The sequence below is a fragment of the Poeciliopsis prolifica genome, unplaced genomic scaffold, assembly GCF_027474105.1.
Source record: "Poeciliopsis prolifica strain line A6 unplaced genomic scaffold, Auburn_PproV2 SCAFFOLD007, whole genome shotgun sequence".
Lineage (NCBI taxonomy): Eukaryota > Metazoa > Chordata > Actinopteri > Cyprinodontiformes > Poeciliidae > Poeciliopsis > Poeciliopsis prolifica.
The window spans coordinates 12942546-12970096 of record NW_026562382.1 but is presented as its reverse complement, the minus strand read 5'-3'; the positions used below and the strand labels follow the sequence as shown (position 1 = coordinate 12970096).

Sequence of the window (27551 nt, the reverse complement as noted above, 5' to 3'; positions counted from 1 at the left end):
TATTTAAACGTTCCTTCAAGCATATAAATAATATTTTTGGGCCCCAAATCCATATTTTAATATACGAAGATTTAAAAGACTAGGGGACACAGGAACTCTCTGATCCGCTTGTTGTTGCCTTCCGGAATAATAACACAGTGACACTCAGTGACTAAAAGAGGGAAAACGAAGAGGATGGCCGGAGCAAAGGTAAGTTGTTTTCTATTTAATGTGTGTTAATTTCTTTAGACTGATGCTAAATGAATGATAACAGGAAGTTCATGTTCAAAAAATACTTTCGGGTATTTTTTTTTAGTTTGTTTTGTTTTTGAAAATATTAGAAGCTGCTTGTGTTCGATCAGGTTCGTGTTAAGGCATGTCTGCCAATCTTTAGTCACGCCTCTAGGTTCAATTTGCTTCTCATTTGCATCATGGTGATGTCTTGATTTTATGTCAAAAGGTGGTTTTAACATGTCCACTTCCATCCTAACCCTACTCCTAACTTCCACACCAGGTTTATGCTTGAATATCTGATTAAGACGAAACAGTTCAGCCATGGTGTAAATTCACCTGGTGGGGAGAAGTTCCAGTAGTTATTGACAGCTTTATAGTGGCAGAATGAATATGTATTTGATCTGTTATAGTAAAAATCGAGGTTTAAACACGCCATAATAGTTAAAAAGAAAAAAGAAAATGTTTATGACCATTGAGGTGTTTGCTTTGCAGTCAGCCCTGGTTCTCTGCATGGATGTGGGCTTCTCCATGTCCAACTCAGCCCCTGGTGAAGAGCCTCCTTTTGCACAGGCGAAAAAAGTCATCCAGAAGTTTGTCCAGCGGCAGGTACAGTAGCACAGTGATTGAACAAGGTGTCATCCTCAAAAATAAGCCCCCTATCTTCATCTAGTGTTTTTCTGCCAGGTTTTTGCAGAGACCAAGGATGAACTAGCTTTGGTTTTGTTTGGCACGGATTATACCAAAAACCCTTTGGCCCGGGATGGGCAATACCAGAACATCACAGTGCATCGTCATCTTATGGTGCCGGACTTTGAGCTGCTGGAAGAGATCGAACATCAGATCCACCCTGAAAATCAGCAGGCTGACTGTATCCTTTGTTGGACTTATTTATTAATTTTGTACGGCTTATTGTTAATAAAATCCCAAATTTGAGTTTCTGAGAAGATTATAGCGCTGTGAAAATTTAGTGGCTCCCTATTAATGTCCCTGTGCCCCCGATTAAATGTTTCAGATCAGTCATTGTCTATATCTGCTTGCCCAGGTCATGGTGCCTATCTCCAGTGATAGTTGGGCGAGTACAGCCTCAAAAAGTTGCACAGGACAATTGACCATGCATAGCCACACACTGACACCTAAGGATACTTTAGAGAGACATAAAGTACTTTTTGCCAGTTATCAAACACTCGATGGGAGAGGCTGCTGCCAAGTGTGGCATGGACTTAGGGACTAATTACCGTTTCATACTGGACCAGAATAGTTTGGATAACTTTTAACTCTCATTAAATAAAATCCATAATTTTTAATGATAAAAACAGAAGAAAAAAAAACTGCAAGGGATGAAATAGTTTTGAATTGACCAATTAAAAAAAATGTGATACTAAAATGTCAACCTGCATTACATGCATGAATAACTGCATCAGTGCAAAATTTTTCTTTTAAAAGTTCCTTAACTTATGTTTAACAGGGCTGGATGCTCTTGTAGTTTCCATGGATCTTCTCAAGACAGAAACCCAGTAAGAAGCAATTTGTATCTGACTATTTAAAAAATAAAGGAAGAATCGGTGGATTCATTCTTTATGTCGAAGAGACTAATTGATTGTGACTATTTTTTTCTTTTTAAGGGGGAAAAAGTGTGATCGCTTAAACATTGTTCTCCTGACTGACCTGAGCACTGAAGCCAGTTCAGACAAGCTGGATGTCATAATTGAAAACTTGAAACAAGCTGAAATCAACATGCAGTTCTTGTAATACACAGTTTCCTTTTGTAAAGCATGGCCTTTTTCATATTACTGTAGAGCATTCTACTTCTCACGCGAGAAGCTAAATTTCTTCAAATTTGTTTTAATTTAGACTTTATGCATAGCAAGCTGGCCTTATATTATTTTGCCTTTACCAACTTGTTCATTTCCAGTTTGCCTTTCCCAGTGGAGGATGAAGAAGAGGGTGAAGGAGATGGGGACAGAACGGGTTCCGGTGACCCTGGTAGGGGCAAAGGTCTCTCCAGGGAACAGCGAAGTGGCCTGGAAATGATTAAAAACATCATGCTGAGTCTGGATGAGGAGGAGGGCCTGGAAGAAATTTACACATTCAGGTTGAAGAGTTTCAAAGTTTTTTCTCCAATTCAAATGTTCTTTCTCATGTCTCATTGGTTTTTGTTCTCTGTTAATACTTTCCCCTGCGTGTCTCACCATCTGACTGCATTTAGGAGTAAATGATCCTTGTATTAGATTTCGTCACATTTTTTTATTTCCATTTGCCTCGATTCTGTTGCAGGAATGCTATGGAGCACTTGTGTATGTTTAAACGCATTGAGAGGAGACCCATGGCCTGGCCCTGTCAGCTCACCATCGGTAGCTCTCTGTCCATCCGTATCGTTGGCTACAAAGCAGTAAGTTCTCTAAAACACGATTTATCTGCAGTTTTTTAAAATCCAGGGAGGGGGCACAACAAACATTTGCTTGTTTCAGCTGTTCTATTTAAAGCAGTGCTTTTACATTTCATATATTCTTTAGCTATTCTTAAGGGTTATTCCACCTTAATAATAGTCACATAAACCTCGCTTTAAATGTTACATTTGTTCTCCAGGTGACTGAGGAGAAACTGAAGAAAATGTGGATCACAGTCGATGCTCAAACCAACAAGAGAGATGATGTGAAGAGAGAGACTGTTTACTGTCTGGATGACGACAATGAGACAGAGGTGCAGAAGGAAGACATTATTCAGGGTGAGGACAATCTAAAGCCTTGAAGAGTGGAATAGAAAAAAAAAGAGCAAGAAGAGATTCTTTTTTTGTCCTAAAATCTGAAAAATTTTATGCTTAAATTCAAGCCCGCCTCTTTTTTTGTTGCCAGGTTTTCGGTACGGAAGTGATATCGTACCTTTCTCCAAAGTGGATCAGGATCAGATGAAATACAAGCATGATGGGAAGTGCTTTGCTGTTCTGGGCTTCACTAAAAAGAACTTGGTATTTTCCTCTTATTTTTAATCAAGGCCATGACTCAACTTAACAGCTGAAGCATACTAAACTAATCTTCATCTGTAGGTTCTTCGCCATCAGTTCATGGGAACACAGATTGTCAAGATATTTCCTGCACGGGATGATGAGGTAGGGATGGACAGCACTGGTGTTAAGTTAATGACCACAAGTTGAAGCTGCTCTGGTATTTTTGTTGTGTTTCTTTTCTCTCTGAGCAGCATGCAGGCGTGGCCATGTCGGCTCTGATCCGTGGTCTGGATGAGCTCAACATGGTTGCCATTGTGCGTTACGCCTACGACCGGCGCAGCAATCCTCAAGTGGGCGCTGCATTCCCGTGTATCAAGCCTGAATATGAGGTCAGGTCACAGACAAAAATACTTTTTCTCAGTTTTTTCTTCAGCAACTCTCCTCATATACTTTTAAAATAATGTCTTTGCAGACACACCATCTTTTTCGCCCATGCTCTGACATTTAATCAGTCTAAACTTTTTTGTATTTGTTGGGATATCCATATTTATAACTATTATTAAATAATTTGGAAGACCTATTTGTGTTCAACCATAAGGTCTTTGTCCCTGAGTGCATTCCCAACCTGTGACCTGCTTTTTTATGTGACTTTTTGAGGTAGTGGCTTTTTCATTGCTGAATGACCTATCAGGTCATTGTGCAAAATGGAAATTTTGATTTCTTTTGTGGTTTTGACTTAAAATACATCACCAGGTGAGCCTCTAATTAGCTCTCTTTCAAAGCAATGCTATTATTTTCTTGGCTAAGCTAGTATCTGGGATCATATAAAGTCACAATGAAGGGGGAAAATGATTGTCTTTTTCTACATTGCATATAAATAGTTGCATTCATTTTTATGTATTTCCCTCTGCAGTGCCTGTTATATGTTCAGCTGCCCTTCATGGAAGATCTTTATGGAAGAGAGTTTACATTTCCTTCTCTTGAGAACAACAAGAAGATTGCTCCATCAGGTGCGGCAAACACAGAAAGATATACTTTTGCACATTTAAATAATAATAATTATCATTTAGTTTGCATGTTATGAAAATCTGCCATTTCGATGGGTGTGATGTGAGCACTTCAGATCTGCTGTATTTCCCTTTTAGTACATGTACTTTCTGAGGCTGGTGGGACACTATTGTTGCTTTATTTTTTAATTACAAAAAGGAACTGAAAATGTATTCTCACAAACAAACATAATATGCTGTATTTATATTTAAGATGAACTGTTTTGCTAGGAAGTGTTTATTTAGATATTTTTGTTCTTTAAATCTTAAGATGCATATCTAAACCTAAACTCTGTGATTTCTTTTTGTTCCTTGCTTCCTGTAGAAACGCAGTTGTCAGCCATCGACTCTCTTATCGATTCGATGATGCTTGTAACAGAAGACGAAGATTTGCTCAAACCTCACCATCTTCCCAACCCTGCCTTCCAGAGACACTTCCAGGTGCAGTTTGGAAACACTGAATTTAAAAGACAAAGCTCCTACACTGTCATAAAGAAAATAATAGAATTTGCTTCTCTGAATATCCAGGTCTGTACATGGGGGGGAAAGAAAAATAGTTAGCATCAATGTTTGATAACTTTTATTTCTTTTTTTTCCCCATCTACCATTTTCTAAAGGACAAATATCAAATAATACCTAAGAAAAGCTAATATAGATTTAAGTATATTTGAAATCTATTCAAACAAAAATCTAATATAGATTATCACATTGATTTAACATTTGCCTACCAATATTTGGGTTTTTCATTAATTGACTATTGTGGAATGAAAACCTTACCCAGCTTATATCTGACACTGTTTATCCTGGTTTGGTTCTTCCTCACTGAGTGCTGGTTTCAACTTTTCAAAATCATTTTATTATTTCAGTGTCTGCACCACAGGGCTGTACACCCTGACTCTCCTCTTCCCCCCATGGAGCCGTGGCTGGAGGCTGCTCTCGATCGCCCTGAGGTCATCCAGGAACGCTGCCAAGCTCCACTGGAGGAGATAAAGAAGTTGTTTCCACTCACCGAAGTGGAGAAGAAAAAGAAGCTGAAGACAAGCGCTCAGATTTTTGGCAAAGAGTGAGTTTGGATTCAGAGTCCTGTTGCAGTCCTGTGTGCAGATCGGTTGTAAAACCTTTGCAGAGTAACATGCATGGTATTTTTCATGTCGCAAGAAGCAGTGATGGATTGTAAATATTCTCCTTTGTGATTCATAGCTCTGAGGAGCCAGATGCCAAGAAAGCAAAAGAAGACGAAGCAGAGGATGAGTATAACCTGGCAAACATTTCCGAAGGATCTGTTACTTCTGTACGTATCAGAGGGAACTGGCTGAGTCCTCACAGGCCATGTAGGGTTATATATAGAAAAGCTCAGAGTACCTTTCATGTCTGGATAAACGTAAAAACTAAGAGTGGAACAAATTTCTATTTCTAGACTATTTCTTTCCTATTGTCTAAATGTCGTATTCTTCCTTTCTTCTATCTTTCCTGTCTTGTGTCCTTTATTCTTTCCTGCTATGTGTCCTTTCTTTCCTTCCACCCTTCCTTCTGTATTTTCTTCCTTGGTTATTTACTTGTGTTCTTCCTTCTTTCGTAATTGGAATCCCTCTGTCCTTGGGTTCTTTCTTCCTTATTTGCATCCTTCCTCTCTTCTTTTTTCTTTTCTCCTTCATTTCTTCTATTACTGTCCCTCTTTCCTTAGTATTTTTGTCCTACTTCCTTCCTTAGTGTCCTGCACTTATTGCACCGTATCTTTTAATTCCATCTTTGTGTTCTTCCACCTTTTATGCACCCTATCTTTTTAGATAGGTAACATACATTTATCCTATCTCTCTGTCCCTTCATCTGTCTTGATGAACTTCTATCATTGTATCCTACTTCCTTCCTTCTTTCTTTGTGCGCTTCCATCTTTCCTCCTCCTTGTCCAAATGTTCTTCCTTATGGCCTGTCTTCATGCCTTCCTTCCTTCTCCTACCTTCCATCATGCCCTGTGTCCATCCCTTGGGTCATACTTTCCCTCTAGTTAAAGGTTTTTCTTCTTGCTTATTTAAAGCCTGCTTACTGTAGAAAATCTGCCATAAACCAATGGTGCAGTTTATTATTTTGTGTTTTGGAAATGAACAAAACCGACTCTGGAACATTGAGTCTGGAAAGCACAACAGATGTGTCTTAAATTAATTTCCACCTCCCACCAGGTGGGAAGCGTCGATCCAGCCCGGGACTTCCGCGCTTTGATCAAACAGAAAACTCTTCCGTTCGGAGAAGGTGAGGTCCCGGCTTCCTGTTATTTATCTGCAGAGCTGATCAGATGAAAATCGGTGCAATATAAACCACCGTGACTCACGCTCTGTCCCTGCAATCATGTTTTTCTCTCTCTCTGGTTGTGGTGACCCCTGTCTTTTCAGTCTGTCAGCAGCTGACTCACAGGATAGAGCAGCTGCTTAGCAACAAGAACACGCACTACTACATGAAAAGCATCACCTGTATCCAGGCTTTCAGAGAGGAGTCTGTAAAGGTAAGTAAACATTCACTACCCGACATTTAGGAATGCACGACTGATGTTCTTTCGAAGTTCGGTTGTTCTTCTGAGATTATTAGTCTTGAGATTAAAATGAGTCTGTTTCTTTTCTTGTGACTTGAGCTGAGGCCAATTTTCATAAGCATGTCAGCATTTGTGAGAGCGCTAAATGGAATTTGAATGTCTTATGTCTTCCATAATTCAGCAGGGGAATGCTGATCTGTTCAACAGTTACCTTCAGTCCCTGAAAAGGAGTATTCCCAGCAGAGCCCTCGAGGTCTTCTGGGACCTGCTTGTTCAAGGTAAGATAAGCCTTCTTTTTAAGAGGCTGCAAGGTTTCTGCTAAATTATTTTTCCCCTGGGAAGAGATGAACCCTCTTCATGATTTGAGTGCTGAACGCTGCTTTAGTTACAGTACAAGTCTACTGAAGAGTTCAGCGTTTGACTTCTTTGTTTGGCCAGACGCTGTGACTTTGATCAGCGAGGACGAGGTAGAAGGAAGCGCCGTGTCGAAAAGTGAAGCTTCTCAGGTGATTTTAATGCATATTGATGTTCATATTAGTAGTGTGGAATATCACTAAGAATTTAATTTATTTCAGTAAGTCAATTCAGAAAGTGAAACTTGTGTATAAATACAGACTAATGAAACACAAAGGAACATATATAAGAAGTATTTTTGTTTTGGGAATTATGGTTAACAGCAAATGAAAAAACAGAACTCAATTTGACAGAAAATTTATTTTTTAATATCAGCAATGAATAACAAACAAACCAAAAAAAGAAACTTTGAAAAAAAATTGTTTTTAAATGATGATTTTAAGAGAAACAACTTGTCCAAATTAACCTGACCCCATATAGAAAAGCTTGATTACTGCCAGACTTGCAGAATCTGGAAATCACTTACTTAGGACTTTTCTGACAACATGAAGTAGGCTGTCTACCAAAATTACTCTCAGAACACATCAGTGACTAATCCAGGAGATCTCAAATAAACCAACATGTAAAGGCCTCATTTGCTTTCTTTAATGTTTGCGGTCACGATAACAAAAAAACTAGACTTGGCAGGAATTACTGTTCTTCCTTTCTAGAGGTCCAAGTGGAAAAAGCTTTTCGCACCAACAGGAACCCAAGTAGCCTAGTCAAGGTCCAGAGTCTTTTTGTGCATGTAAACCCTCCGATTTGACTGAATTAATACTAATTTAAGAAGAGCAGCTGAAGGCTGAAGTCACGTTGGACTTTCTTCCTGTTAAAAAACATTTTTCCATTTATTCCATAATTTTCCAATTTACGAGAAACTAAATTTAAAGTTTTTATATTAGCTCTAACCCATAGCAGAAATGGACCCTTTAAATATATTACTGTGAGATACATCACTCTGTTCTAAATCTCTAGCATTCAGGTTTTGTGTTGAAATGCTGAAATATTTAGCTTTCCAAGGATATTTATTAAAGTCGTGAGAGTTATTTAAATTGTGTGAACAAACTTTATCAGCCCTTAATACTAGATGAATCCTACTTTGTTTGCAGTTTCTTTTGACTGAGGAAAAGAAAGAACAAGTTGCTTCTGAACCGGTGGAAGACACTGGTGATGTGGATGACTTGGTGAGTGTGAAAATGTGTCTTCCAACAACAATCTATGTTCTCTCTTTTTATATAGATATGGAATTTAGGAATTAGATCAGTGTTAGAACTGTTCCCTCTGCGGTTTTTTATGTTGTTCTTTGAGGAGTGGAGCTTTTGGTGCCTCATTATAAACTCGTCAGGCTCTTATCTCTTCTCTTTGCTCTCTTCCTGTGCAGCTGGACATGATGTAAGAAAAGAAGCAGGAGGATTGTTGGCAGAAATCTAAGGAATGTGGTTTTGAACCCACCCAAAGCAAGCGAGTTAAACCGTCCTTTGTCCTGTTCCTTCCACTGGAAGTCCCCGTCACTGGGTTTATTTAAGTTTACTGTACTTTATTAAACAATTGACCAAACAACTTGCAGAAAACTGCTTAGATCAAAAAGTTTGTATTCCCCTTTAAATGTAAAATCACTATATTGTATGAGTCTTTTGTAAGTCAATTTCTAATCATCTAGTGTAATAAAAACTGCAACATTCAGGGTACTACAGGTTTATTTTGTGAGTCAGTGATTTATAATGTGTTTAACAGTAGAATGTGTGCTTTTTTGGGTGACAAAATATATTAAAACTTTGTGCTTTGTAATAATAATTGCAAACTGTAGGATGCACAAGTAAAAAAACAAATATTTTCTTAAAATAAGGAGAGTATTGCAAAGTTTTTGTTTGACAGACAATGAACACCAACAGACACTTGTATTTTACACAAAAACCCTCTAAACAAATGTTCTTGAACCAAGTCACTGTACTATATGATCCTGTGTAACATATTTGTTGAACAGCTCTAAAAAGTCTTTAATTAATAAATGTAAACTTGCTAGCACCACACCATGAGACATAAAACACTTAAAAGCTGCATTTGTGTAACATTTACTTCTTAAAAAGCAAACGGTTCTTCCTTAGTTTAGGAGAGAACCTTTCAAAAATAAACAGCATAAACACAACATATTGCCCTGGATTTATTGCAGACAACAAAGATTCAAGTCTGTATCACTGAATATGATTTACCTAAGTCATTAAAGCCCTAACCTTAAAGTGACATCACAGCCAACTTTCAAAGGAGTTCTTGAATTTCCAGGTGTGGTTCTGTTAAAAACATTAAAAGCGGTTAATATCTTGCATGTATTGGATATTTTATATTGTTTCCAATTGGTATAAATCCATATTAATTGATCAGAGGGTGAATTTTATAGCTGGACGGAGAAAGAACTAGACCAAAACTGATTTTCACCATCTCAAAACAACTCTTCAAAATGCTAAGAGATTTTATTCATTCAAATGCTAGAATTGCAAAGGGGCTGGTGTCTATCTATGGCGCTGAACCTTGGACAGGTCGCAACACATCATCACAGGGAAACAGACAATTATGTGCACAAGCACTAAAAACAGGAACATTTTAAGTGACTGAATAACCTGTCATAGATATTTAGCCAATTTTGCTATATCATTAGGGTTCATGTCTGGAGATGAATTTGCAAGTATTTGGAAAAATAAATTGCTTTACTGGCTAACAACTTGACGGAAATCATTTACCCTTATTTATGATAGGTTTTGTTTAAAGTTTGAGTTTCTTGCAACTGGAAAACGAAATAGACCATTTGACAGATAAATCGAAGCAAACCTAATTTTATATTTTTGGAAGAAGGAAAAAAATGTCAGAAAAATGTTTACTTAAAACAATTTGGGTAGACAATATAGAGGTATCGAAAGTCTTTGTCAGTTATCTCTCACCATTGGCTCATTTCTTTTTATTTTATATTTGAACACAAAGAAAATCAGTGCTGGTAAGAGCTGAGTTCTTTAGAAACCTCTCCCCAAATATTTCAGGTTTTGCACATTATTGTTCCTGTTAATCTCTGACTGAGGTGACATTAATCAGCATTTTTGAGAGCAATACAAGGGTGAATTCAACTTGGATCAACTGTTAAACAGAACAGAGCACAGAGCAGTAACACCAGTACGACACTCACAATGAGGACAGTCTTTAACACACCCACCTGACGAAACGGTCAAAGAAACTAGGCTGTAACAGATCAGAAAATTTCTGATTCTTAAAGATGGCAGTCTGGTCACCCATAGCCAACTTTGTTAGGACTTCTTCATCCACGTCACTTCCCGTGGCAATCACAGTGGAAAAGATGTGTTCCCTGCGCATTGCAGAAGCTGCCTCGTCCAGGTTGGTGATGTTAGTAATACCATCTGTGATGAAAACAAATGAAACCTCGGCACCACGTCTCGTCTTGCGAGTGGGTCCTTTACCCAAAATCTCATTGATGGTTTTGAAGATGGCAGGCCCCACTGCTGACGACGCATCAAGATAATGTAAACCTGATAGACCAGAAGTGATAGCCTTCTGGTCGTGTGTAAGAAGAAAAGCCACTTGGTTTTCATTCTCATTGCCAAACTCTGTCAGTGCCAGACGAGCCCCGTTTTGGTCATTTCTGTTCTTGGCCATTGTCAATGCATTTGCAACCATTTGAACAAAATGACGTGCATGGCCAAAGTTTTCCATCCCAAGGCGCTCCGAACCGTCGAGAAGAAACACCAGGTCTATGGGTCGTCCAACACATGGAGCTACATCAAATTCTGTAATGAGAGAGGAATGTCATTGCTTACTCAATGACATTCTCTTCATTTTACCATTACATCAGTAACCTAACCATAAATAAAACCCACCAGTTTTGCAAGGAAGGTCTGGACACTTAATCACTGGATCTGGAATAGTAAACAGACATTCAGTGAAGTTTAGGCAAATACCAAAAGGAGAATGGATAGAGAGACCTACCAGGACAGAGAACTGTTTCCATCTTCTGAATGAAGTTGTCAGCCACTAAGTCTGTGTATTGCTTCATCTCAGTGATGCGGTTCTTGTTGTTACAGGCTATTGATACTAGGGTCTCACTGTCATGTTCCTTGTCAAACATGTCACCAACCCCAATGGCATTCACCACCACATTGGGGTCATCACAGAGGTACCTGAGCTTACTGTCATCATCACGAGGGTCGAAGCGACCGTCTGTAACTACCACTACAGATACTTTGGCACGGGCTCTCTTGCTGTCCCTTATTAGGTTATCATAGGCAAACTTGAGTGCAGAGGGTGTAAATGTGCCCCCAGCAATCCACTGAAGATTCTTCACTGCTGTCTTGAATGAAGACATGGAGTCTATTGAAGGATCATCGAGTCGTATGGCCTCAAACGTTCCTTCGTGACTGAACTGTACCACTCCAACTCTTGTACCTGAAAAACACGGTCACTGTAGATTAATTGCAAGTTGCTAGTATAAGTAAATGGTATTTTTATAATGATAAAACTTCTTTAACTGTTTTCTGTAAATATGTCACTAAAAGGCTTAATTTTTTTCAATTGAACATTGCTAAAAAGCTACAGAGTTTTCCCAAATCTCTGACCCACAACTGTGGTAGACTGCTGTGGCTTCAGAAGCTTAAAACCGAATCTTGAGATGATGCCACAGCTAAGCCAGTAAATTGCAAAAGTTGTTAAATTTGCTAAGTGTTTTATCACTAACAACAATTAGCAAGGCGAACTACCAACTAGTTAATCTTCATTATGTGCATTTAGACATCAAGAGAATTTTTACAAACAAGGATTGTTTGGCACTACATCAGCAGTGGTTAATAAGATAGAAAAGAGTCAGAAGTGCAAATGAACTGTTTAATCCTGTAACAACTTTCACTATATTTCTGTGGAAAACATATTGAATCTAAATTTGGAGTTAGCGGGACACTTCTAATGTTCAAATCAAGGATTCCCCCTTCAGGGTCCATTCTGTTTCATTTTTTAAACACGAAACCTGGAAATTACAACTTCTGAGTAGAACTCTGAGGTAGTGTTAAAAGTGAAAAAACCCAATGCATGTTTAAAGATGATATCTGCAAAACTGTGTGGTTGTACTTTTGATACAGAATGACAAAAAGCTACAATATTTTGCACAAAAAGCATGTTCACCTAAAAACTACTCCGAAATTTAGCTTTTGTTGTACATTCGAAATAATCTATAAACTTTATATTATTTCAGATATAAGTCACATTGTATTGTATTCTTGTGTTTGTATAAAGATGTAGAACCCAGAGATAATTTAGATGTAGTTTATCATATTGTGAAAATAACAGCAAAGTTTTAACGTAATATTCAGTAGGAAAACAATAGGCTCTGACTTTCAAATCATTGAAACATTCCCAACAGTTTGACACATGATCACTGTATTGATTTTTCTTTAGAAAAGGCTTGGATGTTATTCTGTACCAGTTGGAGATGTGGGGTCAGAGGCCATTGATCCCAGCCTGTTGATGGTGTTAATAACAAAGTTCTTTTCCAGAGTGAAGTTGGTCATCCCAACGCTCTCAGAGCTGTCAATCACAAAGACAATGTCCAGAGCACCGCAATGTTTCTCACAGTCTGAGTGAAAAGAAAAAAAGAAAAGAAAATGCAACAAGTGGCTCAGCATGTTTAAAGATGATATCTGCAAAGCTGTGTTGGAATGAGGATCACGTCTCCCTGCCTACCACAACAACCACATGTCTCCCTGATGTACGTCATAACATCACAGTCCTGGAATAACATTAAGACGGGTTAGAGATAATCAGTTTAAAAGAATATAGAGAGCTTACTTTTATTCATGGTATTTTTCAGTTTGACTTACAGTGAGCCCAGGATCCCCAGCTGGTCCTGGACCCCCCTGCACAAGCACATGACAAACACAGAGCGGAGATATCAGATCTGAAATCTTTATGCATGGTCAGGTAATTACTGAAGTGGTTCCGCTGCTGTTTCTTACATCTTTTCCAGGGTCTCCCTGGGGTCCTCTCTCTCCTGGCTCTCCTGGCTGGCCTGGTTCACCCTGAATGCAAAATATTTTTCTGGTGAAGTGACTCATACCTCATACCAAGCATGTTTTAAGTAGTAGTGACTCATTCTCTGCATATGTATAAAGTGCTCAGCTAAAGTCATTTTTTACAGAAGGTGGAGCGTTGTCGTCATTGATTTTGCTCCTTGTTTGAAGAAGTACTGAACTGTCCATGAACTACACATGGACAGTACAGAAGATAAATTGCATCTGTTTCATTGCAAAAAATATCACAAAGAAACAGACGGCAGTAATGATGATGATGATGATGATGATAATCCTTGTTTTCATGTCTAAAAAAGAAGCTCCACAGTGTTTTCTGTCTTTTTTAATGACTATTTTCTGTTTCTTCTTTTGTGATAATATTTAAGGGATCTATTTCAACCTGAGATTTCTTTAGCTTTTTTGGTCACTATAAATGTTTCAGATGCTGAAACCAACCCAGATGTGATAAGACAGCTACTCCTCCTTTAAATCACTAATTAACTGACAAAATGGAATGTAATTAAGAAATCACTTAAATAGAAACTGCATGACAACATGAAGTAGGCTAAAACATCTCAAATAGCTACACACCAATCTCTGATCTAAAGACATTCAATAGCAGAGGACAATCTGGGAATGGCTGCAAAATCATTTTTAAGTCTTTGAAACTCAAGTAATGGACAAAGGATTATTTGCACAACATTTTTCCAATAGTATTTTTCATAATTAATTGATGTTAGTAATATTTTTTTGCTTATAAGATTGTCATAAGGCCAGCCACGAGAGTTAAAATACAAATTTTGTGATCTTATAGTGGTTGTCCAGTAGGTGGCTGCATATGGAGTGACTAAGTAAAGGCCAGTAATGTAGTTTTTGTGCAAGTCTACATCAACACCTTTGACTAACTGGCCACTGTAGTAACTATTCTTTAGGAAAGATGTATTTAGGCGACCTTTTAAACTGAATTCAAGTCTGTTTTACAAAATAGTAGCTTCTTCAAGTGCATAAATTTCCTATTTATTAATTGATTTTTCTTTTATATAACTTCTTTGATTTGAAAGTAGAATTTTCATGAATATATTCATGCAAAAATTCAAAGTTGTCTTTAGGGACTGATCAAAAATCAACAAGGACAAAGATGACATAATTAAGGATTTAGTTAAAATTGACAAAATAAAATAAATTTACAGATTTAGACGTATTTGGTGCAACAACATAGGTTAATTAATGCATGATCAGTTTTAAAAACTTCATCTAAACAAAATCACCCTTTGAGTTAAAATACTTAACATGGCCCTGAAAACGTGATTGTTACACCGATGTACATAGTTTCATTTAAGTACTTCTTCTGCTGTGTGCATTCAGCAGTCCAAGTATTTGAGGCAGAACAGTCTGCACAACATTCAGTTTTGAGATAAGAGCTTTTCCCTGTTTTAGCAGAACTGTATAGACATTAGTTTCAGCTTATCTGCTCAGCATCTCTGTTTAAACCGTAAATTTCCCTTCCATTAAAGACATTGTGTATTTATTCTTACAGGCTCTCCTGGTGCTCCTTTGGCTCCTGTCTCCCCTTTTGCACCGCATTGACCTCTGTCCCCTCTGGGTCCTCTCTTGCCCGGATCTCCTCTCTCTCCCTGTGAAGCACAAAATTCACTTTTACTTGTGCATCTAAAACCTGAAGGAAATTTTATATGAACAGAAAAAAATCATACTGTTGGTCCTCTTGGTCCAGGGTAGTTGAATCCTGGTCTGCCATTGTCTCCCTTTAAACCAGGACAGTGTTGAATGTTAAATATTTGTATTATATACAAAGATTAGGTTTTTGTTATTAATGCTTTAACAGCATAATTTCATTTATGCAATATAAATAAAAAACTCACAATTAGGACTTTTTTTGTTGTTGAGTAAATGAGTGACAATAGAAATCATCAGAGGGTGATAGTGAACCAGCTTCAGAGGAGAATTACCAAAAGTGAATTTTGTCAACAGAATTGATTCTTTCTAAAGAGATCGTTCTAACAGGATATGTTGCTTCTTATTGTAGGAATGCAGTACAGGATGGAGTGAACACTCATACATTCCCCAAGGTCCCAGCCATGCTGGAAAATTGAGTCAACTTAATGAAAATGAGGTGTGGGAACTAACTTTGCTTGCTCCACTTTTTGTCACAAGATTATGAATCTTTTGCTGGATCATCGTGACTTTAAAAAAACTATCACACGGGAAAAAGATTGTATAATGCCACAGTTGAAGCAGTTTCACCTATAAGTCAGCAGTCTTATAGGTGAAAGTTTAAGAAGTACTGTACTGTACATGAACTACACATGATATATCCATGGTCACTTTTTAGCATCAAATGCTAAAACAAACATGTTCACATGTGAAATTAGCTGCGTTTTGAAAATATAGATTTTTAAAAACAGACTGACTATTTATGAGCATCCAACACTCAACATTAGATTTGAAAATCCACATTAGCAACATGCCCAGTCCAAACTACTGGCTCCAGAGTTTCTCCTCCTCACTGGAAATATAACCACATACATTTTCACATTTTTCCAAACTCATTGGTGGCCATTGTGATCGGAAAGTTTAAGTCTTCTTTATGCATACTAGTTTTTCAGAGTGGTAAATATCTGAATACAGTTTTTACTGATTTTGATTTAAGACCTCAAAATAATTAAAATGCCATTAAATTTAAAATATTTAAAAATTGTAAATACTATAACATTTAGAGTTAAAACTTGATCTTCTCACCTGCGGTCCAGGTGGTCCAGGGTCTCCTCTGAGTCCGGGGTCTCCAGGAGGCCCCACTGTGCCCTACAGTGTCAAAGGTTAATGGCTCTATCAGCTCATGAACTTTAACTATTAATCTGTTAATAATAATAAACTGCACACATTTCCTCCAGCGCTGCCTGGTTCTCCTGGCCAACCCCTTGGTCCTGGTAGTCCTTGGTCTCCCTGAAAACATTAATGGAAATGCTTTCACCAGACTTAACCTTGACTCTCGCTCCCACAAACAGAATTACTCATGTGGATGGGAATTTGGCAGTGGACTACGCAGGCCAGATCATTTCAAAAGGATTGTGTTTTCTCTGGAGAAAGGCCTCTTTTTCCAAATACCAGACTCAGCTGGAGTTGTTTTGGCTGATCCGCCGTGCGTAAAGGCGTAGCTTCATTATATGATGTGTAACACGGCTCTGGGTTGCCTCTCTGGCCAAAGCCCCCCCACACTGTGAACTTCTCACCTTCGCACCCCTAACTCCATCCTCCCCAGGTCGACCTCTGTCCCCCGATGCTCCTCGATCACCCTTCAAAGAAATATTGCGTGAGAATTTTAAATAATAAATAATCGCTGACTAAAGAAATGGGAGCAGAACAAGAATCTTCCTCAAAATTCAAAGAAATGATCTGATGCTTTGCATAACTAAATCACGACAGGAGGAGGTTCTGCTCTCTGGGGGTGTAGAGTTGTGCAGAAAATGTGAAAAACATGATATTTTCTGTACTTCTACAGCTGAAAACTCATGTCAAAAGAATTTCATGCTGTTTGTCAGTATTTCAAAAGATTAACAGAGTTTCAGATCACCAGCAGAAACCCTCCTTCTTTCATGGTCTTTGCATAAAAAAAAGAAAGAAAGAAAAACACTGCATAGTTTACCAAGACTCTCTGCAGTAGAAGTTCTCTAGTATTTATTTTTGGTTTTGGTTTCCTAACTTTTCTCAGTTTGAAAAAAGAATATATCTGCTTTAAAAATCCAGAACTTTAAATGTCATCGGTAGATGACAACTGATTTTTCTCGATGTGAAACTCACCTTTGGCCCTGGGGCCCCATCTTGTCCTGGCGCCCCCTTCCTTCCAGGATCTCCTCTGCTGCCCTGTTGACGTTTGATAAAATATGAATGTCAAAATTTTACAACTCAAGAACAGAACTTTTAAATAGTGCTTGAAGTACCAGTTCGCCCTTCTGTCCTGGTTTGCCACTGATCCCCTGAAAGAAACACAAATGTACTATAATAGTCATCACTTTACCAATAATTTATGTTGTAGGATATTTAAATAAATCTATGATACATACCGGAAGCCCTCTTTCTCCAGGTGATCCTGGATTTCCAGAATTTCCCTTTTCACCCTAAGAAATGGTAAGTCAGGTTAGTGGCTGTATTTTTTTATTATTCTGCTGTGTTTCAAACTAAAATTTACCGTTAATCCTGGATTTCCCACAGGGCCTTGAGGGCCTATCTTCCCAGGGAGACCTGTATCACCCTGAATCAACAAAGACAATGACACAATTAGATTAAAGCAGTGGACATGGACATAGAGAATACTGAATATGGATGTTTGCTTTAAAGAACTCACTTAATCATGTTTTGAAGATGTTGAAATTTTAAAAATATAAAACAATAAATAAATCACATCCTGCCTTTCCTTTGGTATTCAAAGCACAAAACTAGTAGAAATACATTGGTTTGCCTATGTGGCACTTTCTCTTTCAAAAGTTGTGCTCAAACTGGAAATGTTCTTTCTGCCTATTAAACAAGTGACAATCGCCATAAAAAGTTGATGGTCCAGGCTGCTATTCCAACATCCTGACTGTTTCACTGTGAATCCAAGAAATTCTGAATCCCCAGCCTTGCCTTGTGTTATCTATGCATTTTTGAGCTGTTCTTTTATTATTGTATTTATTTATTTATTTATTTTTACCTTGTCTTTCTCCAGACTAAAATTGTATAAACTCAGACTTCTTTTTCACACCTTTTCTCCTGTTTTTCCAGATAATCCAGAGTCCCCAGGGTCTCCTGGGTATCCAACTGGTCCCTTAAAAACAGGCATTGAATGAGTTAGACATCTTTGGGCGATTTATGATAAAGTAAAACACCATCTGATTGATTTATACGTGCAGCATGGCAGAAGTGATTGTGTTCTGTCTTGCAGTAACTACGATGAGATCAATACACAAAAGCAGATTTCAGTGAAAGCACAAGACTCACCTTTTCACCTGGATCACCTTTGCAGCCAGGAGCTCCAATTCGACCAATTTTACCCTGAAATTTCCACAGGTCAGTGAACATGTGTCTAGTGCCCCGTGCCTTGAAAAAGCAACATGCGTCACCACTTACCTTTTGTCCATCTGTTCCATTCCTTCCTGGTGAACCCATCGCACCCTGCAAGAAATAACAAACACAATTAATTTTCAAAGTCTAAAAACGAGTGGTGTAGCCAAGCATTAACATGTTACTATACCTTTGCTCCAATTAATCCCATTTCACCCTGTTTGAAAGAAATAAATTAATTACAGCTGGTATTTTCTTTCCATCACTGGCACATAATCAGAAAGTTTTGGAAAATCTCACCTTTTCACCAATAAAACCAATTTCTCCCTGAGGGCAAGCAAGAAGGGACAAATTATAAAGATAAATAAATGAAAAATGTATAAATATTTGGTGAGCTTCACCAAACCTTTAGACCAGGTTGTCCAATGGAACCTTCAATCCCAGGATCACCCTGAATTGGAACATTTTATTAAAAAGTGAGCTGTCATTGAAAATTAAAAAAATAAAATCACAAGTTCTTTTTATTTTGTTTTGTTTTGTTTGTGTTTTTTACTAGATTTGATGCATTCTCAGGCATACCTGGTTACCTTTATGACCTTTTGGTCCTTTGATGCCTCTGTCACCCTTAATGCCCTAGAAAAATTTCCAGCAAAAAACCTTTCATTTTCCAGCAAAATAAACGTTTTTGCAAAACAGGAGACAAAACATGAAAACTAGAATAGCAGTCGTCATACTGACTTTTGGACCTGAGGCCCCTTTTCGTCCTGGGATCCCAGGGACTTCAAGGCATGTAGGTTTATAACACTGCAAGTAGAAGAAAAACAAAAATAAATTAATTCATAATAAATAAACAAAACATTATTTCAAAATAAAAAATAAAAAATAGACACCATAGAAGTTTTTAAAATGTTTTTCTGCATTAAGCATTGGTTTGTATGCTTATGAGGAATGAATGTTTTGCTTCATATATGACAATTACCTGGTATCTCTACTGTTCAATTAAAATAATGGAAACTAAGTAAGTGTTTCCACATTAAATGTTCTACATACATTTAAGTTTTAATTCCTGATTAGAAACTATGTTCTCTCTTTTTTCAACAAATATGAGCAAATAATCCACAAGCAGGTCTTCTATTGGTGTAGGTTGGCTTTTGTCAAGTGCTCTACTATTTTCTTCTATAGACTCATTGCCTGTTTTTGTTTTGAATCTGAATATTTGAACATTTGCAACACACCGGTTGTCAGAAGAAAACCCACAGGGCAATATGGGTTCAGTGGTGATATGCAGCTCGAAAAACAATTATTGCACTGAGGTGCCATTGCTTTTGAAGGATATTGTGCTGAACAGTTTGAGGGGATAGATTGCTGGATTCATGTCAGTTCATAACCAGGCAGAGCTTTGTCAACAGGTGGACAAAAGATTTGTGTCAGCATTTTTGATTACTTTGTCTTATAAATCACCAAATGAGAACTATCTTCACTGGCCATATCAGCGCGCAGAAACAAGAAATTTAACTTTGGTTCCACTTTTTAAACAATATACAAGCATTTCAAATACAATTATGAAAAAAAATATGGTAGAAAACAAAAGCAATCTTCGAAGTAAATATTTGTATGGACACTGTACATGTAAATTATAAAACACAAGAGGTCTAAATATAAGAATATTAGATGGATTTTGTGAAACATCCTTTGAACTATGCACTCTTGTTGTGAATGATGTATGTGTTTTGGGATCAAGGATGTGGAATTCACTGTATATCCCATGCTCCTGCATCAGGATGGGGTATGTTTCTTTGTCCTGTGATGCCACCCTCTAGTTTTATTTTATTAATACTTTGGGATCATTCAAATGTGTGGGAATGAAATGTCATTATTTTGAAAGTAGATCGGGCCCTTAGTTTCAGTTTCAAGCATATGGCACACTGAGGTGATAGAAATCAGTGCAGACAGCACAGTGTGGTGAGAGATTAAACCATGCTGAGTCACAGTTGAGTGGATTCTCTCAAAGTTGCAAACACATTAAATGTACATGGCGTGTGTGACCCACAGTGCTTGTGTAAAAGAATTGTTCAACAAATACAAAAACCTGTGGCAGGCCTGGGTTATCTGGTGATCTTATTGTGTCTCCTGTAGTGTTCAGTGCAGAGTAAAGTGATGCTGATGTGGTGTTTTTCTATGGCATTGCATCTTCCTATGCGATATGTTTTAAGATTATAAAGAACTAGCTCATTTGTGAAAACAGTGGTGATCCCATTTCAAAATGTTTGACCAACCTCATTAATCTTTGATGAGCCTTGAACAGAAGAACACATTTTTCATGAGCATAGTGTGGGGTAAGTTAGACTAAGAAACTACTTGTGGATTGAAGCTTTCATTGTTTATACATTTAAAAGCACGTTGGATCTTCTGTGATTTTTAAGTAGAGCTATATATTTTTAGCTTGAGGGTATGGCTATATCTCTGAGGACAAATTATTATTGCTTAATAAAATAGTAAAAAAAAAAAAGTAAATGACACGATGAGATGAGTCCTAACATCCTTTTTGAGGTCATTTAAGTTTTATTAATCTATATATATATATCTATATCTATATATATATATATATAGATATAGATATATATATATAACAGATTCAAATCAAAGCATAATAACTCTACCAGGTAGTTATTTAAGTTCAATATTAGGGAAGGGATTCAAAATCATTAGGTAAACAAGTAAAGAAACAGTTTCTTCAAAACCTTGGGACTAGAACAAATGAAGTGACGTTTTCATGAATCAATCATTATTTTTTTAAGTTGTCTTACCTGTAGATATGCCTGATATTTCTGAAAAACAAAAGCAGCAGTCAGTCAGGCAGGTTTCTTCTACCAATAAAATCTTTTAGAAAGTATTTAGAAAAAATAAGATCTCAGATCACCATGACTTTGATGATGCGATCAATAGTTTCAGTGTTCATCCTCGGTCTTCCATTAACAATCTCCATGACAATGTAATCGTCTCGGTACACCTCTGTGGGTGAGCCGGCTATCTCCCTCATCCCTACTTCATCGACACTTCTGGAGGCTGCTACTGAAAAAATGTGGATCCCTCGATCCCGAGCCCTGTCAGCTGCCACCTTGATCCCCCCACACGGACTCCCCGTCACGTGACCATCCGTGATGACCACTGAGAACAGGATAGCTTGTGTCCCTGAGTATGTCATCTGGTGGGTCATATTTGTGAGAGCGCAGTCGATGTAGGTGCCTTTGCCCAGGTATTTTATCTGACTGAGATTCCTGATGAAGCTCTGTCTGGTCGTGAACTGACTGAACAACACCTGCTTCTGAGAGAAGTGCAATCCCCCAAAGGACCAAGTGATCTGGATCTGGCCCCTGTATTCCTCGTCTTCGAGTTTCTGGGCGAATATCTTCATAAACTCCTTGATGCTCTCCACCAGACTCCCGGGCGGAGATTCCTGCAGGGCGATGGTCTCTGAGGTGTCAATGGTGAAAAACAGCTTGATGGGACAGTCGATGATCGTTGCTGGACAGGAAGATGCCAACAAAAATGTAAATAAGTCACAAAGGATTTTTGTTAACATTAATGACCGATAAGGTACTAATAGGGCAAGATGCAATGTAGTTTGTTATGCTCTAAAAAATGTTTAATTAGGGTTCCTACACACTTTTTTATATCAAAATTGCACACTTTTTCAGACCATATATTCGAAAATGCAAAGTTCTTATATGTAAATGCAAAAGTTAATAATAAATCCATGGCAGATATGTTTTTAGTGGTCAGAATTTGAACATAAAACCTGCAAAAAAAAGACTACACAATAGAAAACAATAAAAGTATAGCAGATGGTGGAAAACAGATGTAATGATGGATAGAATAATGAATGGATTGATGATTAAATAGCTGCATGAATGAATGCCAGATGAACACATTATGTATAATTATTAGTACCTTGAACAAACATGGTTGAATGAACAGATGGAATGATAGAACAACTGGCAGAATGCGACAGAATGAAGCCTGATAATCCAATTATTTTTCAAGAACCATAAAATTCCTAAATTTCACTTTCATGCCTTTTCATATTGCTGGGCTGCATGGGAAACTTCCAATATAGATTCTGCAACCTTTATGCTATTAGGATTTTTTGCATGAAAATGAAAGTGCATATAACGCCTGCAATGATTTGAAAAGGTTCATTTTCATTGTGAGTCTTGGAACATCAGTCTGTACAAAACAAGCTTTGTGTTCCTGGTTTAAAATGAGCTCAGCCTCAAGGTGACAGAGCATGAATTACATGCTGCTCTTAGGCATTAGTGTGAATCATCTAATAAATTATAGCACAAATAAGGCCTTTCACATTCATATAACTCAAACTCTTTTGTCTGGTTAAATTACAGTAAATTCACATCCATAGAGTGCAATTAATGCTGTTTTGCAATGTGTTTTAGAAGCAGACGAATGCCTCCTTCATCCTTCTTTACCATCTCTATTTCATGTTCAGTCGTGCTCAAACTTTATTGCACTTTTAACCCATCTACGTTTTTATTTCCACTGGATACTTCCAGCACTGCATATAAAACGGGCAAATTAAATATAAATCAAAACGACCTCAAGTCCTTCAAGGCAAATCCAGAAAAGTGGATATTGCAGTTTCTGACCTAAAATTGAATTGAAATAACTCACTCTCACAACCTTCTGGTCTTGTTGTGGGCTCTGGCGGCAGCGGAGTCGGTGTTGGTTCCGGACTGTCTCCTCTTCCAGGTACGGGCCTGGGTCCTCGGGGTGGAGCAGGTTGAGGCGATGCGGCTTGGAACACCGTCAGGATGATGACCCATGAAATCATTACCGCGACTGAATCGATTCCGGTCATTTTTCCTGAAACACAACAGCTGCTGTGCGTCAGCTTTCTAACCCAAAGCTCTGTTTCAGTGCAGGAAGTTACTGTCACAGAAGTGAGACTCCACAGAAGGCGACTCAGCAGAGCTTATAAATGTTTATTGCAGTTTCAGACAGTGTTAACAAAACGTCTCTTGATATTTATCTCTCCATTTATCTGTTTTGAGAAAACAGGAATTCCTTAACAACATGGAATTCTGTTTGAAAAAGTCTCAGCCTGGATGTACTGTCTGATGAGAGTTTATAAATAAAATGTGGAGAGGAACATTTTGGCTGGAGTTAAGTACTATGAAGAGAGTGAACATCAACAAGCAACAAACAAAATAATGAGCTGATGGGAGGTTGTTGCATTTTTCTTAGTTTTCTGTCAGAACATATGTTCCGAAGTCAGATGATCAAATCGATGGTGGCCAACATTACAAGCAAAGAACTAACAGATGCAAAAGCCTTTTATGTGTATTCACAACTTGAGTATTAAATCACTTTTATCGCTGAGCTGAATCTCCTTTTTTTATTGCTTGAAGCATGATTAAGAAAATACACACTCACATTCTCCAGCCAACGTTCTGTAACGATTTTAAGCTGTGGTCAGTTGTTTCAAATATAAACAACATTATTTCTTTTTGAAAATACGTTTCTTGACAGAACAACAAAAAACATGATTGTCAGGAAACAAGTAAAGATGTACCACAAGCAAATGTCATAAATATGTTAATTTAAAGTTTACACAGTCATTCCATATTTCTGAATGTGGCAGAACAGTGAACCCCTGAACCCTGTTCTATTTTATGAACACTTGACATCCCCTCTAAAACACTTTTATCTCTCTTTTTTAATGGTTCAAACTCTGAATCAACCTTACTATGCATTAATTATGCATTAGCACTAACAAAGCTAGCATTAACGGTTTTCCTCTTATCTGCTCTTGTGGGTGCAGCCAATCTGTATTAAGGAAAATAAATACCACTACTGGATTGGTTGTTTTCAAAACACCAGCTAAAAAAATATGCTTAGATATGCTCTCTTGAAATAAAATCCATTAATAGACAGGTTTTCCACAAATTGATTAGAGTCACGTTCCACAGCAAAAAATACGCAAATATCAAACAGGCGACAGCTGAACGTTGAAAACTACCAAACAGCCCACAACAGTGAACTACAGGCAAAAATGATAAAGAAGTCATAAATAATCTAAACTTTTCATGTAAACACACTCAGTTTGGTACTTTTCTAACTTCCCATAATACCCGGCTGTGGTGTAGTGTTAATGCTAGCATATAAACAAACAGGAACAATATATCATACCACTCATTTCAACAATCGCCTCTGCCAGCATGTTCATAAAAAACAATCTAACAAATCAGGTGACAAATTAACAATTTGATCAAATTTGCTTCATTTTTTTCCCTGATTTCTGCAAATCTCTATTTTGGTAACAGGATGGAGAAGCAGACTTCCCCACCCTGACCACACCCACATGTTGTTGCTCATACATAAATACTTCTAAACAAAACAAAAACAAACAGAAACTTAGTTATGTAACAACTGCAAGATTTAACAGTGGTATCTCTAAAACATGGTCCCTCACTCCACAATTTGGGCTCTTGATCCCATAAATTGTGACCTTATTTTCTGAAATTCAAATGACCTTTGGTTTTCAGTTTGTAGAATAACATCAAATGTATTCACTCATCTCTCTAAGATAATGTCAACTAATAAAGTTGCCTCTGTTTTTGTACAGACTCAGTGAAAGTAGTCTAAGAAACAACAACAAAAAAAGTGAAATAGAGTTAAGACTTCTTACCTCGGCAGCAGCACGCAAAGAATGTAAACTTCAAACTGAGTCAGGAAATTCAAGCAATCTCCACAGACTGCAAAGTCCAGATAATCATCTCAATCGGAAAGTTCCCATATCAGCAGATTCATCCGGGGTCAGCCTCTGGTTGGGGAGAGCTGCACTGGAGAGAGACGTTTAAATGAATGCCTGTGCTGCTGGACAGCGACAGCAGCACAAGCTGAAACACAAGACTTGAAGTGGATTCGGGTTAATACAGCATGCTGGAACGAACCATCTATCAACAGAATCTGACAGAACATGAGTCAGATCGCAGACCGAAGCTCTCCAAAGAACATCTTTTTTTTTTACAAACACATCAACTCCCACTGCTGCATATCCTTACATGGAGAGAACAGCTCACACTCACTCCCTGTTTATATCTCTATGTTAAACAGCATGGGAAATGTCATCCTGGAATTCAGGCGCTGCTGTGCTTGAAAAAAAAAAATTATAAATTACAGAACTGTTATTTGATTAATCAGTCTAGATGCTCCGACAAGCACAAACGCATTTTGAATTTCTGAAATAATTTTAGAGAATAAAAGTTTTATGTCTTATGGACAAGATAATATTTTATGTCCTTTTTTAAATATTGTGAAGATATTTTAGATTTAGTTCTGTAGAGGTTAGGTCATTTGAAATATCCCAAATTGTAAGGCTACAGTCAAATGGATCAACACGATTTTGACATTATAATATAGCTTATTAAAAATATAAACAAATAATACACATGACATTGCTCATTTACTAAGAAATGAATACAATCTAAATGTGTACATGTAAGGATTTTTCTATATTGATTATTACTTTTAGTATTTATCTGTAGTGACCTCTAATTTAAACATGACATATGTCTATTGTGAATTGTTGTTTTAATTATTGATGGAGTCTTGGTCTCCTCTAAATGTCTTTTCCTCTTTCATATTGAGGTTCAAGAAATGTGTGTTAGATTAAATATGACAGGAGTTTAAAGGTCTTTTTTAACAGTAATGCATTAGGCTGACCAAAACTGAATAACTCCAATACTGCTGCAAAAAATATCAAAGGACTTTATTTTAGCTGCAGCAGCACAAGCTTTCTTCTCAGCACTATAAGATATGACATCAATTTTTCATTGTCTCTTGAAGGACACTTTTTTTTTATTCACAGACATACTCTGTGGAGAGATTAATACAGATGGCCTGCCTGTATTTTCATGCCCCTGTGATTTTATTCATAATTTAATGAATCAAGTATGAATCAAGGGCAGGGACATGTCCTCTCTGCAGAAACTGCGACCCTCCGTTGTCCTCCGTAGATTGAAACTTTGTGCTTCATTTAACCAGAGTATTTTAACGCAATTACAGATGTGCTCTGGTGAAAGAAGCTATAAGAAACACTCAGAATCTGGAGTGGGTGAGTATGCAATGGGTTTTCTGAACTCGGACCCCTACCATTAGGATGATCATTTCACACTGAGATTCTGGGGTTAATCTGAAGAGACAGAGCTTCTTCATTCAATGACACACTTATTATAGCTACAGAGAAAATGTTAGGAAGTTTTGCAATCATATCTTGAAGAAATTCTGTAGAAAAAAAAATCTATTTTCCAGCAGTTTAATGCATTTCAGTTAAACTCATCTCTGTCAGAAAAACTAGACTCATTCACAATGCATTAATACTTTATTTTCACTTAGGTTCCTGTCTAACATATATTTCTTTTCCATCAGCAGAATAACCACAGCTACAGCAATAGAGCAGGTAATTGTAGTGAAAGAAATCAAAGGGGAGGAAGTTTAAAGAAAGGGAGCAGAGGCATGTCCTTGATAATGGATTGGTTGCTCTAAGACTTATTGAATTATTTTCCTTGCTTTTTTCTTTTGCTTACTTCTTTCCCAATTTCTCCCAGTTGGAGTGAGGATGACCTTGGATGAGATGAGCAAGATTATAGGTGGCTTATGATAAAAGAGAAGTTACATGAGCAGTCAGCTGATCAAAATGGGAGGCACATAAAAAACAAAAACTGTTACACAAGCTGGATAGAAAATAATAATAAAACAAACGAAAAATGTAGGAACATCAATATGAAAGTAGATACAGACTCTAACAACAGGAAGAAGCAATTAGCAAATGCCAGACTAAATAGTTTATTATTTTTTAAAAAGAGTCCAGCGAAAAGTCCACTAAACAAAACTGTGCTGCAAAGCTTTTTCACAACATGGAGGCTACAACCTGAAAGTCTTGATCTCCTTTAATTAATCTGTATAGAGTTATACCACAGATAAGTAAGAAAACTTGATTACTTGAACAGAGAGAATGAGAAACTATTTTGTTAGACATTTAGTCAGATGAACTGGTACCTGACCAGTCATTGCTGTACAGATGAAGAACGAGTGTTTATCCTGATCTTTACTGTTTTAAAGCTGGTTAAACCATTCTGTATAATTCATGAACATCTTAGAGGAGCTTTGTCAAGTCTCAGCATTACAATAGTCTCAAACGTTTGCCGTAATGCTCTTAGTCAGAGTGTAGGGAAAGTCAACTGCTTGCATGTATGAGTGTATTTATTCTATTTTAGTGGGATTTAAAAGGATCATTATCAGAC

The 27551-nt window shown here is 37.4% G+C and overlaps 2 protein-coding genes across 3 annotated transcripts; one reads left to right on the top strand and one right to left on the bottom strand.

Moving 5' to 3' along the window:
* The first annotated feature begins 147 nt into the window (after positions 1-147).
* On the top strand, positions 148-8808 carry xrcc5 (X-ray repair complementing defective repair in Chinese hamster cells 5). The gene is made up of 21 exons (XM_055031730.1): positions 148-189; positions 706-819; positions 898-1081; positions 1679-1727; positions 1836-1958; positions 2126-2305; positions 2488-2602; positions 2800-2938; positions 3066-3178; positions 3257-3319; positions 3409-3546; positions 4071-4167; positions 4529-4644; positions 5070-5266; positions 5404-5494; positions 6381-6450; positions 6591-6700; positions 6909-7005; positions 7166-7233; positions 8230-8304; positions 8502-8808. Exons 1-21 carry the CDS (start codon positions 175-177, stop codon positions 8514-8516), a joined length of 2169 nt encoding a protein of 722 aa, XP_054887705.1. The 5' UTR covers positions 148-174; the 3' UTR covers positions 8517-8808.
* LOC129361078 (collagen alpha-2(VI) chain-like) lies at positions 8800-25216 on the bottom strand. Of its 2 annotated transcripts, XM_055031728.1 has the most exons (29): positions 25200-25216; positions 24935-25088; positions 22918-23109; positions 21152-21756; positions 21039-21059; positions 18970-19035; positions 18811-18864; positions 18638-18682; positions 18532-18558; positions 18422-18448; positions 18298-18342; positions 18169-18222; positions 17933-17995; positions 17381-17443; positions 17256-17309; positions 17133-17168; positions 16993-17055; positions 16425-16487; positions 16075-16137; positions 15934-15996; positions 14889-14939; positions 14712-14810; positions 13123-13185; positions 12988-13023; positions 12851-12896; positions 12591-12743; positions 11108-11563; positions 10999-11037; positions 8800-10908 (listed from the first exon to the last, which is right to left on the bottom strand). In XM_055031728.1, the coding sequence occupies exons 3-29, from the start codon at positions 23102-23104 to the stop codon at positions 10307-10309; spliced, it is 3144 nt and encodes a 1047-aa protein (XP_054887703.1). In that variant the 5' UTR covers positions 23105-23109; positions 24935-25088; positions 25200-25216; the 3' UTR covers positions 8800-10306. The 2 variants fall into 2 exon arrangements, with proteins under 2 accessions (XP_054887703.1, XP_054887704.1); XM_055031729.1 differs by having other exon boundaries at positions 22927-23109; positions 24935-25204.
* Positions 25217-27551: the final 2335 nt, after the last annotated feature.

What these genes read in the sequence shown, in the direction of transcription:
- xrcc5 (XM_055031730.1), top strand. An exon ending in CAAGAAGATTGCTCCATCAG is followed by an intron (nt 4,168 to 4,528) that starts GTGCGGCAAACA and finishes TGCTTCCTGTAG; the next exon opens with AAACGCAGTTGTCAGCCATC. An exon ending in CCGAAGGATCTGTTACTTCT is followed by an intron (nt 5,495 to 6,380) that starts GTACGTATCAGA and finishes ACCTCCCACCAG; the next exon opens with GTGGGAAGCGTCGATCCAGC.
- LOC129361078 (XM_055031728.1), bottom strand. Translation starts at nt 23,104, where the DNA reads ATGACCGGAATCGATTCAGTCGCGGTAATGATTTCATGGGTCATCATC. An exon ending in CAGGACAGAAGGGCGAACTG is followed by an intron (nt 17,056 to 17,132) that starts GTACTTCAAGCA and finishes AAACGTCAACAG; the next exon opens with GGCAGCAGAGGAGATCCTGG. An exon ending in CTGGACCACCTGGACCGCAG is followed by an intron (nt 14,940 to 15,933) that starts GTGAGAAGATCA and finishes CCTGGTTTAAAG; the next exon opens with GGAGACAATGGCAGACCAGG.